Here is a 12,954-nt window from a genome sequence, read left to right on the forward strand (position 1 = left end):
TGCTGTCCCGTGACGTCCACACATGCTCTCTGTTGTCAATCTACATTGTATAGATGCAAAATTCATCACCTTTTCAACTCCCCCTACAGAATCATCAATGCAGCAGAGTGTACAGGAGAAATGTAGGCGGAAATTACATTATACATGCCACGTTAAAAAATAAAAGGCTTAATAAGTCCTTATTAGACATTGTTTTTCCCAAGGGGGGTTTATCATTCTCTCCACCAGCACTGCCAGGGCCCCCAGCCACCTGGCTTTCCTTTTCTGCCACTACCTCTTTCTAGAGCAGCACAAATTTCATCTACTTTCTGTGTTTGGAGACTTTCTGCTGCTAAGCTTGTCCTTGGGGTATCAGCCTCTGTCTCAAGTGGTTTATCGAAATATTTATTTCCAAACAGAGTCTCTAGGAGGGACTCTGGCGAGCAGCCCTCCCTCCACCTTGCTCTGACCTACATGTTTTATGAGTCAAGCTCTGTGTCTCTGCAGATCGGAACCCAGCAGCCCTGACCATGGTTCATCAACAATTGAGCAAGACCTAGCTGCCCTGGATGCCGAAATGACCCAAAAGTTAATAGACTTGAAGGACAAACAACAGCAGCAGCTGCTTAATCTTCGACAAGAACAGTATTACAGTGAAAAATACCAGAAGCGAGAACATATTAAACTGGTAAGCCTGAAAAATGTGATTTCTGTTTCTATAGCTAGAACCCTCTTTTCTATAGAAAATTTTTGATGCCCTTGGATAACATAACAGGAAACAGCAGCAGTTCTGACTGCCACTTTCATTTCGCTTCCTGACTGAATAATCTTATTTTGATGCCAGGTTGTAGAGGGAGATAAGAGGCATTTCTCAGATCCATATTGTGACATGTGATTTAAGACGTGCTTAACTTAAAAGCAGGATCAAACCCCAGTACTTCAGTTTTAAAAAGCAATAAAATCATCATTTCTTAGAAATGGAAATTGCATAGGCCAAATAGTATCCACCATGCTGATATTTTACAAGCCCCACTATTCCAGTATCTTTACCAAGTTCCTCTCTGTTCTCCAGTGAAGCTATGTTTTATTACTTTTATCTTCACTAACTCATGTTTGGGCTATAGTAGTTTTTTTGGTATTTTTGAAATCACACAAGATAATTACACACTTATCTTTAAGAAAATTAAGAACATGCTGCAAATAAATGTTCACTTTTTATGTAGTAGTGTAGCTTTGCAGTGATACAAAGAGAACTGTACAGTCCACTCTCCTACATTTAGAAAAGTCAGTATTTAAGTGGCCTGTGTGGAATGTTGTCTACCCAATTCCTGAGGATCCCTATGAAAGGAAATGCCATCATCTCCATGAATGATCAGTTTTGTCCTCCAAAATGTTTTGTCAGGAAATGTGACAATCCATTGTTTTTTTAATTGAAATATAGTTGATTTACAATGTTGTGTTAATTTCTGCTGTACAGAAAAGTGATTCATTCATATATATATATATATATATATATATATACATATATATGTATATATATATATATATATATATATATTCTTTTTAAAATTCTTTTCCATTATGGTTTATCACAGGATATTGAATATAGTTCCCTGTGCTATACAGTAGGACCTCATTGTTTAACCATTCTCTATATAATACTTTTCATCTGCTAGTCCCAAGCTCCCAATCCCTCCCTTCCCCACCCCTCCTTGTCAACCACAAGTCTGTTCTCTAAGTCTGTGCGTTGGTTTTTGTTTCATAGATAGGTTCCTTTGTGTCATATTTTATTTATTTATTTATCTACCTATTTATTTATTTATTTAAATTTTTATTTTTAAAAATATTTTTATTTATGTATTTACTTGTCTCCGCCGGGTCTTAGCTGCGGAATGCAAACTCTTAGTTGCAGCATGTGGGATCTAGTTCCCTCACCAGGGATCGAACCCAGGCCCCCTGCATTGGGAGCATGAAGTCTTAGCCACTGGACCACCAGGGAAGTCCCCGTGTCATATTTTAGATTCCACATATAAGTGATATCATATGGTATTTTGTCTTTCTCTTTCTGACTTACTTCACTTAGTATGATAATCTCTAGGTCCATCCATTTTGCTGTAAATGGTGTGATTGCATTCTTTTTATGGCTGAGTAATATTCCATTGTATATATGTACCACATCTTTTTTATACATTCATCTGTCAGTGGACATTTAGGTTTCTTCCATGTCTTGGCTATTGTGAATAGCCAATAGCCATCGGCTATGAACATAAGGGTGCCTGTATTTTTTTGAATTATAGTTTTGTCCAGATATATGCCCAGGAATGGGATTGCTGGATCATATGGCAAGTCTACTTTTACTTTTTTGAGGAACCTCCATACTGTTTCCCATAGTGGCTTCACCAACATATGTTGCATTGTTGTTGATGGCTTGACACAGAGTAGGGACATGTTAAATGTTTGGTGACAGATAAATTAAATGAATCAAGCAATAAAGTAGCCTTGAAAACAAGCTTGTGCCAAAAACAAGTTAGTAAGCTTAACAGAAATTAAAGTAGTGTACCCAGGGGAAATGGGTTCTCAAAGGTGTTTACATGACCTGTTCATTTCATTTTTGAAGGCCTGTCCATGTAACAGAATTCTGAGGCTGTTTCTGCTTATAGGTTGCAAACAGTGTATGGTTTAGTCATGACTATGTAATAGATGGATCAGGGTATTGCTGTCATTGTAGTACTGGCTCCCAATGACAGTATGCAAATGAGCAGGTCAAAATCACAAGAGGAGCTTATCAAAAATCAGATTCCACTTGGTCAGGTAGTGTCGACTTGAGCATGCATCAGAATCACCTAGAGTGCTGGTTAAAACACAGATTGTTGGGCCCTACACTGAATTTCCAATTCAACAGGCCTTGTGTAGGGCTGGCGATGCTGATGCTTCTGGTCCCAGGCCCACACTTTGAGACCCACTGCTCTATACCTAAATGTGAGGCTCAAGGACTTATTTTTAAAACTCCATGTGCTTTTGATGGGCTGCATTGTTTGTGAACTACTGAAGTAAGATCAAGCAGTGAAAGAACATGCGGGCAGAGGTCAGGTTTAGTGTAAACCAGGGATTGCCTTGACAGACCTGAGAAAATCCAAGTGAATTTTAATGGGAGATAATAGCTTTGGGAGCTACAACAACTGCCACCTTTCTTTCTCAGTATCCCATCCCTAGGACTCCAGAAAATAATAACAATAATAAAAATTAAAATAGCAACTGTGTATTGAACACACCCAATGGGAGGGACAATATGCTGTGCTAAACCATTTGCAGAAATTGTCTGATTTATTCCTCACAACACTGGCATTTGGTACTCTTTTCAGCGCATTTTGCAGATTAAAAACTTACAGAGAAATGTAGTGACTTTCCCAAGTTTCCACAACCAGAAAATGGAAGAGTTGGGATTTGAACTTGGTCCTCGGACTCTAGAGCCCCTACTTTATAACCATTGTTCAGATGCCTCCGAATTCAGATCTCACACCAATGTTCTCAGATGACCTCACATCTACTCACACAGAGCACAGAACACACACAAGCCAACTCCTGCATTAGGATGGCTGAGATACCATGACTCTCTCTTTTTAAACAGCTTTATTTCACATTCCTTGCAATTTATGTATTTAAAGTGTACAGTTCAATGGTTTTTAGTTTATGTATATTCATAAATATGTACAACCATCACCAATTTTAGAACATTTTCATCACCTCAGAAAGAAACCATGATTCATTCATTCATCTAGTCAACAAATACTTAATAGACAGCCACTCAGCAAATACTTTTAAATAGTAGAGGATAAAAATTACAATCCTAGCCTTTATGGAGCTTACATTCTAGATGTGGGGGTGAGACCATAAACACAATAAGTTGGTAAAATATGTCAGTTGGTAATAAGGGCTTAGGAAAAAAAAATCAATCCTAAGTGGAAGACTAGGGAGTGGGTGTGGGGGAAGGATGAGGAGCGTGGTTTGAAATTTTACATAGAGTAACCAGAGGGTTACTCACTGAGAAGCCAGCATTTGAGTGAGGAGGAGAAGGATGGGCCCATGCAAACATATGGGGCAAGATTTTCCCAGGGAGAAGGATTAGCAAAGGCAAAGACTCTGGGTTGGGAATGGGCCTGTGTGTTGGAAGAACAGTAGAGTGGCCGTGTTTGAGGAGGACTGTAGGGTCTTAGGTCAGAGAGATGGGACTTCTGGGGCTGGAGACAGATCTCTCAGGTCTTGTAGGCTCCTTGTGGCCTCTGTGTTCCACTCAGAGCACAATGGGAACCAGTGGAGGGTTCTGAGTAGATGAGTGATGTGATCTGAAGTAACTTTCACAAGGACGGCTCTGAGGCTGAGCTGGGAGTACATGGTGAGGAATGGGGCCCCAGGAAAGTGCCATCCAGAAGCACAGTTCAGAGGAATAGGAACCTGAGGGTTAGAAGTCTTGGCGTTCTCCCGCAGACTACTGAAGTTGACTAACAGGGTCAATGTTACTTCAAAAACGAGGCAATCCAGCCATAATCATCTGAAGTTTCCTCAGAGTGCCAACCTCTGACAAGATTCATTCCTGAAGGAAAGAAACATGGCAGTTCATAAGAGACATGGCAGAATAAGAGGGAAGACCAGTACTCACAGAACATTCCTGAAAAAAGAATTAAGACTGTGAATTAGGGCTTCCCTGGTGGTGCAGTGGTTGAGAATCTGCCTGCTAATGCAGGGGACACGGGTTTGAGCCCTGGTCTGGGAAGATCCCACGTGCCGTGGAGCAGCTGGTCCCGTGATCCACAACTACTGAGCCTGCGCGTCTGGAGCCTCTCCTCAACAAGAGAGGCCGCGACAGTGAGAGGCCCGCGCACCGCTATGAAGAGTGGCCCCCGCTTGCCACAACTAGAGAAAGCCCTTGCACAGAAACGAAGACCCAACACAGTCAAAAATAAAAATAAATAAATTAAAAGAAGGCTCTACATTAAAAAAAAAAAAAAGTGTGAATTAACACAGAAGCCCAGACATCCCAGAAAGGCCTCCTGGGAGGAAGGAGACTTGCATTTCAGAAATTAGATTCAGAAATCACAGGCAACAGCTACACAATCTCAGAGTTCTGGGAGGCATATGTGAGGGTGAGCACCACATCAAATCCCACCAGATGGGGGCATGAAAAGCTGCACAACAGATATTCCCCTGAAGGAGGAGGTTGGTGGGGAACTGGGGAAGACCAAGCTGAACTTATAGGTGGGAAAATCCCACCCGAAGGGCCACTGGAGCAGGAGAGCTGGTGGAACTGCCACTCGAGGTGACAATCTCAGAACATGTGCCTCTGCCTCCTTTTCCCCAAGAAGGAATGAGTGTGTCCACAATGAAAGCTTGAAAACGTTTTCAGAAAAACATACATATACATCCAAGCCAGCCTGGCTCTTTCAGGCCAAATATAAGCAACTTACTCAAGATGTTCCATCCTTCACCACTGTGATTGTGGATTTGGGTTTAGATAAAGTGCCAGTGCTCTTGAACATACCTGTATGGGCCTTTGTTAAGAAAGTTAAGACCCAAACACCTGGGATTTAGGACCACACAGGGTTTATTTTATGGCCATTTCAGGGCATCCACAACTTACACTACATGCCTTTAGCTAACATGTGGCAGAACTTTCTATCAACCCCATTTGTAATAACTACAAATTGTTCTGCCAGGAAGTCTTTTGACTGAAAGGCACCTAGAAGTGTCAGTTCTATCTTTGCTTGTGGTTCTGAATTACCAATAGGCCTCTTAGGCTAAATTAGACAAGTGGAAGTGTAATTAAAAAGCAAGTAGGCCCCAGGTAAAAAGGAGTATTTTGGTGATGCGGAGAATTAGGCAGAAGATATTTTATCTCCCAAAATTGCTCTGGGAATTAAATGCAAATGTGAACCCACAGTTCAAGGATTGAGAAAGAAACCATGACATCAATAAACTCCCTGCCAGGGCTTCCCTGGTGGCGCAGTGGTTGAGAGTCCACCTGCCAATGCAGGGTTTGTACCCCGGTCCGGGAAGATCCCACATGGCGCGGAGCGGCTGTGCCCGTAAGCCATGGCCGCTGAGCCTGCACATCTGGAGCCTGTGCTCCGCAACGGGAGAGGCCACAACAGTGAGAGGCCCGCGTACAGCAAAAAAAATAAAAATAAACTCCCTGCCAAATGTGCATTACAACTTAATATCTGCCAAACCCTCTGATAGACACTGGAGGTAAAGATGAGGAAGGCGTGGTCAGCATATGCACAGGGATCATGTACTACAGTCATTAATACCATGTGATAAATGAAACCATAGACAGCTATCAACAAACTGCTATGGAGACACAGATGTGGGAACAATTTGCCTAACCATAGAAATTAATAAACACCAAGAGAATATTTTTGAGATAACTTTTCATGTTATCATAGGAGGTGTTAAATGCACACCAAGCTTCAAAGGACTCAAAGAACTTGTTCTACCTGTCTAAATAAGAACCATAATCTTTAAAACTCTACATCCAAGCAGCTCTGCAGCCCAGTTACTCAAAGTGTGGTCCCCAAATCACCTGGGAGCCAGCCTGTTAGACATGCAGAGTCTCAGGTCCCACCCCAGACTGCTAAATCACAATTTGCATTTTGATAGGAGTCCCAGGTGACGTGTTACACATTCACATTGAAGAATCAGGTTTTAGAGCCATTGATCCTTATCTCTGTTCAAAATGCATTTTAAAATAAGTGTAAATTTCCTCTTGGTTGAAATAGGAAATAACTCGTGCTCTCCACTCTTCATAGCTTGACCATCAAGCTGGATGGTTATCTCTTGGTGACAAAGGCACAGGTCCTATGGAATTCACTCCTGTGATTTCCTGTCTGTGTTCATTATAGAAGGAAACAGTTACTTTCAGTTAAGGGTGAGTGAAAATAAAGGTGTAGGTTCCCCAACCCCACTGAAGTTCTTGCACCCCCTGAAGTCTCCTCATAGATATCTTGGGGGTCTGTGGAGCCCAGTGAAGGATCTCTGTTCCAGGAAAGAACTCTATGGCTGGGGAATCTGCTCTAACTTACCTGTTTTTCATCAACTGCCATAGGTTGACCCTGGGTTTAGTCATACCATTAGGGTAAGGTCTTAATTTTAAATGAGAGTTTGGTAAGTGATAGAAATTCTTAGGGGGTCCCTCTGAGGGTTCTTGATCACTCTCAGAATCAGCCCCAACATCACGTTCAAGGCTCAACATCCATCGCCTACGGAGAGGAGGTTTTGTGGTGACATCCATGGGGTCACTTCTCAATTGCCTCAGGGTTTGACCCGCCTTTTTGTCTTCTCTCTTCTTTCTCCTTTTCAGTGGCATCAATAAAAGATTTCCTCATTCTCTCTCACAGCACCATACTCTTTATCCTATGCAGAGGCTTGTTTTGTTTTGCTTTACTTCCTACCTTTTCTCCTGTTTCTCGTATTTTGTCTCCCACGTGTTCCAAACCCATTCATTTCTCCTTTCCTTCACATAGACCTTAATGGTCGGGATTCTTCTTATACATCCTCCTGCCTGTCCCACCAGCAATCATTCCTGGGCATCAAACCAACACTAGTAGCTGTTGAGCTGAGTGCTCCCAATTCCCTTCCAATCCTGGGGAATGAAAGTTGTGTTTCACAGTGAAAGCTCTGGGTGGATACTGACCAGCTACTAATGGAATGGCCCATCAGATGTGAGTGGTGATGAGTGAGGGTCTGGAGTCAAATGTCCTCATTTCTGGCCAGTGCTCCCCCAGAGTAGCTGTGTGACCACTCAGAATTTCTGTTTTCTCATCTTTCCAATGAAGATAAGAATATCCTCACTTTATTGAACTTTAAGGAGGAATAATGAGATAATGTGCACAAATCATTGTTTTTAATGAAAGCCCCTCACCTCCTCTTTTTTTCTTACAATACATGAATTGGCTAGGAAATCTTGAGTTCAAATATAAATTTGTATTTGCAGTTTTTGACATCCTGCTACAGCCTGAGGGTGCTCATCATCTTCCTTTTTGATGATTTTTATTAGCACCATTTGCTGCTGCAGCCTGTCTGAGAGCCAACATTGAATTTTCTCACTTCTATGGTCGCTCAGCTGAAGTATATGTGCCAGGAGTAATTGCAGTGTCAGGAAGTAACTAACTCTACGGTAGTGTGATCTGTCTTCCTTCAATATTCTGACTTTAATGCAGGATCATCTTTCTTGGGAAATAAATGATTTAGCTTTTCTGAAAACTTTACATTCTCTACCAAATAAGAAATGACAAATCAATACAAGACTTTAGTAATGAAATAAAGAATGAAGCAATTTGTCAAAATGTGTTCTTATTTGTTAATTTTCCTAATCATCATTGGGTAACCCTAATAGAATTGATTTTTTCTAAAGATAGATAGATATGGATATATAGATAGAAATGATATTTATCTTCATTTCTATTGATTTAATCATGATCAAAACTGAACATATGTGGGCAGAAGACCTAAATAGACATTTCTCCAAAGAAGATACACAGATTGCCAACAAACACATGAAAGGATGCTCAACATCATTAATCATTAGAGAAATGCAAGTCAAAACTGCAATGTGATATCATCTCACACCAGTCAGAATGGCCATCATCAAAAAATCTACAAACTATAAATGCTGGAGAGGGTGTGGAGAAAAGGGAAACCTCTTGCACTGTTGGTAGGAATGTAAATTGATACAGCCACTATGGAGAACAGTATGGAGATGCCTTAAAAAACTAAAAATAGAACTACCATATGACCCAGCAATCCCACTACTGGGCATATACCCTGAGAAAACCATAATTCAAAAAGAGTCATGTACCACAATGCTCATTGCAGCTCTATTTACAATAGCCAGGACATGGAAGCAACCTAAGTGTCCATTGACAGATGAATGGATAAAGAAGATGTGGCACATATGTACAATGGAATATTACTCAGCCATAAAAAGAAATGAAATTGAGTTATTTGTATTGAGGTGGATGGACCTAGAGTCTGTCATACAGAGTGAAGTAAGTCAGAAAGAGAAAAACAAATACCGTATGCTAACACATATATATGGAATCTAAAAAAAAAAAAAAAAAAAAAGTCGTGAAGAACCTAAAGGCAAGACGGGAATAAAGATGCAGACTTACTAGAGAATGGACTTGAGGACATGGGGAAAGGGAAGGGTAAGCTGGGACAAAGTGAGAGAGTGGCAGTGTATGTATGGACATATATACACTACCAAATGTAAAATAACTAGTGGGAAACAGTGGCATAGCACAGGGAGATCAGCTCAATGCTTTGTGACCAGCTAGAAGGGTGAGATAGGGAAGGTGGGAGGGAGGGAGACACAAGAGGGAAGAGATATGGGGATATATGTATATGTATAACTGATTCACTTTGTTGTAAAGCAGAAACTAACATACCATTGTAAAGCAATTATACTCCAATAAAAGTGTTTTAAAAAAATGAGCATATATCTATGTGTGTATTGCCCATTTGTATTCCTTTTTTCTACAAACTGTTTATATCCATTACCTACTTTTCTGTTGGATTGTCTCGTTCTTTTGACCCACAGAGTTTATGCTATCTTTTAGTTTATTATTTTTGGGAGGTTGGGCAATTTAGAGAGCATAAAATATGCTCATATAATTGTTTAAGTCAAAGTTATTGAAGGCCTACTGTGGTCCTCATACTGGTGGGGGGATTCCTGTGGACCAAGCCTAAATGTTGTCTCTGCCCTCAAGGGCTTACCATGGTTAAGAACACAGGTTGTGAAGTCAGATGGACCTAGTAATAGTATACCCATCTTTATCCATTAGCTTTGTTGCATAACAAACACCTCAAAACTTATTGCCTTAAAACACAACTATTTACTTAGCTCATGTTTCTATGTGTAGCAATATGAGCTTGACTCAATTGGATGTATCTTCTAGTCCTGCCTGTGCTCATTCATGTGTCTGTGGTTCAGTTGCCAGTTACTTAGAGGCTCTGCTCCTGAAGGTTGGCTGATTGTCAACTGGTCCAAGCAGATAACTGATACACATCTCTCATCATCCAGCATGGTTAGCCTGGGCTTGTCCATGTGGAAGTTGGAAAGGATTCCAAATGAGAGCAAGCAGAGTAGGTAAAGTCTCAACAGATCTTACAATTTCTTTCTCCAAGCAAGTCATAAGACTTGCCTGGATACAAGGGATAGGGAAATAGACTCTATCTCTTATTTAGAGGAACCACAAGTCATATTGCAAAGAGTGTGAATGCAGGGTATGGTGTAGAATTAGGCCTTTTTTTTTTTTTTTTTTTTGCAAAAATCAACACATAGCCCTCACAGTTTGGATGTGAGATTCAATAAAATAATCCATGGAAACTTAACACAGTGCCTAGAACATAGTCATCATTCTTTACCAAAGGACAATTTGTACAAGATTTAAAGTGAGGAGACATGACTTTCACTTTTAGTTATGTAACTTTAGCTAAATCATTTCACCTCTTTGAGTGTTTGTATCCTTTTTTCTAAATAAAAATTTGTACAAGAGTGCTTGTAAAGTTTCCCTCTAACTATAATGCTAGTTTCACTTAGTTTATAGAATGCAGAGATGATTCAACTCTCAGATCTATTAAAATAATAATTAAGGATTTCGGTTTAAAGCAATAAAAAAACCTTGTTTTTACTTTTGTGTGCACACAGTATGTCTTAGTATATTTTTTGTGTTAACTGATAACTATTTAGGTAAGATTGAGGGAAAAGAGTCAGTAAACAAAACCTATCCCCAAAGGCAAAGAAAATAATAGTTTTGACTTGCATCAACCTAAAGAAGCTTAAAGAACAGAAGAAATTCTGCTGAAAGGAAAATTCCAAAATAGAATTCACAAGTCTGACAATTTAGTTTGTGCCCTCTGGAATTACAAGACTCATTGCACTCCATCTGGTAAGAGAGAGATGCTTGAAACGATATATTTTGCATTAAGGAAAAAAGAAGCTGACATGCTGTGCTACTCATCTTCATGGGCAGCTCTTCTGGTTCTAGCTTTCAAACAGACTATTGAAATATTAAACCCTTGATTTGTTGCACTATTTCAGTTACAAACCACAGGACAAATCATGTCTCTTTTAGTCAGATCTCCTTTCTTAATTATTTGAAAACCTCCACTTTGCACAGTATAGTTATTTTCCCACATCTGAGTGATAAGCAATATTTATTTCATCTATTCTAAATTAAATGGTCTTGATATCTTTCAGAATTATGAAGCCTGATCCTGAAATTTTGGTGGTTTGGATTTTTGTTTCCAATTGGTTTAATCAGATATAATGATCTCAACTAACTTGATCCTATACAACCATTTTCTCCTTTTCTTTTAATTTAATCAAAAATCCATAATTGTGTCATATGTGATACTACACCAACTTTTCAAAAACTCTTACGAGTAACTTCATTAACCTTTTATAATTACAAAGGGGTAATTCTTTGCCTGTTATAAATTTGTACTTAAAACTATATATGAATCATTTTAAGTGAAACTTCTTTTATTGTAAAAATGAATTCCATTTATCATTAAAATAAATATTTCATGGCCATAAATATCTACTTTTATGATTTTCAGGACATTTAAATATCATCATTCAATTTTTAAACAAAAAATTTAAAAACACACATAATATAATTTTAAAATTTTGCTATATTTTACTGATCAGGTAACAAGGCCCAAGAATTAAGACGGCAAAACCCAGGCATCATCTACGATGATAAAACACATTTACTAGAGCTTCCTTTACCAAATTTCTTGATTTTTTTAAAGTTTGAAGATATTTCCAGTTGATAGCCTTATAAAGGAATACCAGAAATATCATTCAAGGGAGTATGCTACATTGACCCATTTATATTTCCCAGAAAGCTAAGAAGCTGACATTTACTTTGGCATATTTTAAAAGTGAAAAACAATTTTAAATGCTGTGGATTCATTGGGCCAACTTATTGACATTGACTAGGAGTCATGCTCAGATTTTCACTTTCATTTATTGTTTTGCCCAGCAAGTAAAAAGAAAATTTCAAGGATTCCTTAAACCATTAGATTCAAATAAGCAGCTATAAATTCTGTTTAGATATGGAAATTTAAAAAGAAATGAATTTCATAGGTATGAAAGACTATCTCAGAAAAGAATCAAGGTGGTTGGTCTTTTAGTCAAAGACTTTCTGCTGCTTCTGAGAAAAGAAGTGAGCTGGTGGGGAACATGAGCTCCACCTGGACAGGACTTCTCTGCCAACTCCCAGTTGGACCATCAATACACAGTATCCAGCACATCATATGTGCTCAGTAAATACTGGTGGAATGAATGAATAAATATTTTTCAATTTGAATGGACAGGAAACACGCCAGTATAAAATTCCACCTAGTTTTTAAATTATCAGTAATGCGTTTAATCAGTAGATGATTTCTTAGTTTAGAAGCATCATAAATTAATTCTTTGTAGAAGAAAAACAAGCAATTTATGGTGAAAACTCAGAGTGGATGCTTTGACTAGCAGAAAAGAAGGTGCTATCTTCTCCACTTATGAGTGAAGGGAGAAGGAAGATGAGTTTGCCGGAAGTATGTACACTCTACACTTGGCTCTTTGAACATTTTCCCAAATTGTCCTTCTTATAAGAGGCTCTAAACATGACAATTTCTGTCCACATATTTTTCTATCCCTTTTAAGTTAGAGTCAAGGAATTAGTCTCTTCCTTGGAAACCATTCCCTCACCATCAAATGACTAAACCAAGTGAAATTCAGCATGGAGCTGAGAACAAGCATGAAATTATATTCCCCAGAGCTTTCCTTTTTCATTCCATAAAAGGTATGGAACATTTAACTAGGAGAGTTGTCATGAGTGGTAAACAAACAAAATAATTGAAATGTCTATTCCTTTGGGCCAGAAAAAGAAATCATATTAAAAGTTAAAATTAAATGTTGTTTACTGCTTT

At 39.0% G+C, this 12,954-nt stretch overlaps 1 protein-coding gene across 4 annotated transcripts in view; it reads left to right on the forward strand.

Moving 5' to 3' along the window:
* Positions 1-12,954, forward strand: part of PLCB1 (phospholipase C beta 1) — a 687,466-nt gene that overhangs the window by 595,341 nt on the left and 79,171 nt on the right. For all 4 annotated transcript variants that reach the window (XM_060120282.1, XM_060120283.1, XM_060120284.1 and 1 more), the window contains one exon: positions 487-667. In XM_060120282.1, coding sequence (XP_059976265.1) covers positions 487-667 — 181 coding nt within the window. The remainder of the gene's footprint in view (positions 1-486; positions 668-12,954) is intronic.

Source organism: Mesoplodon densirostris, chromosome 16, assembly GCF_025265405.1.
Source record: "Mesoplodon densirostris isolate mMesDen1 chromosome 16, mMesDen1 primary haplotype, whole genome shotgun sequence".
Classification (NCBI taxonomy): domain Eukaryota; kingdom Metazoa; phylum Chordata; class Mammalia; order Artiodactyla; family Ziphiidae; genus Mesoplodon; species Mesoplodon densirostris.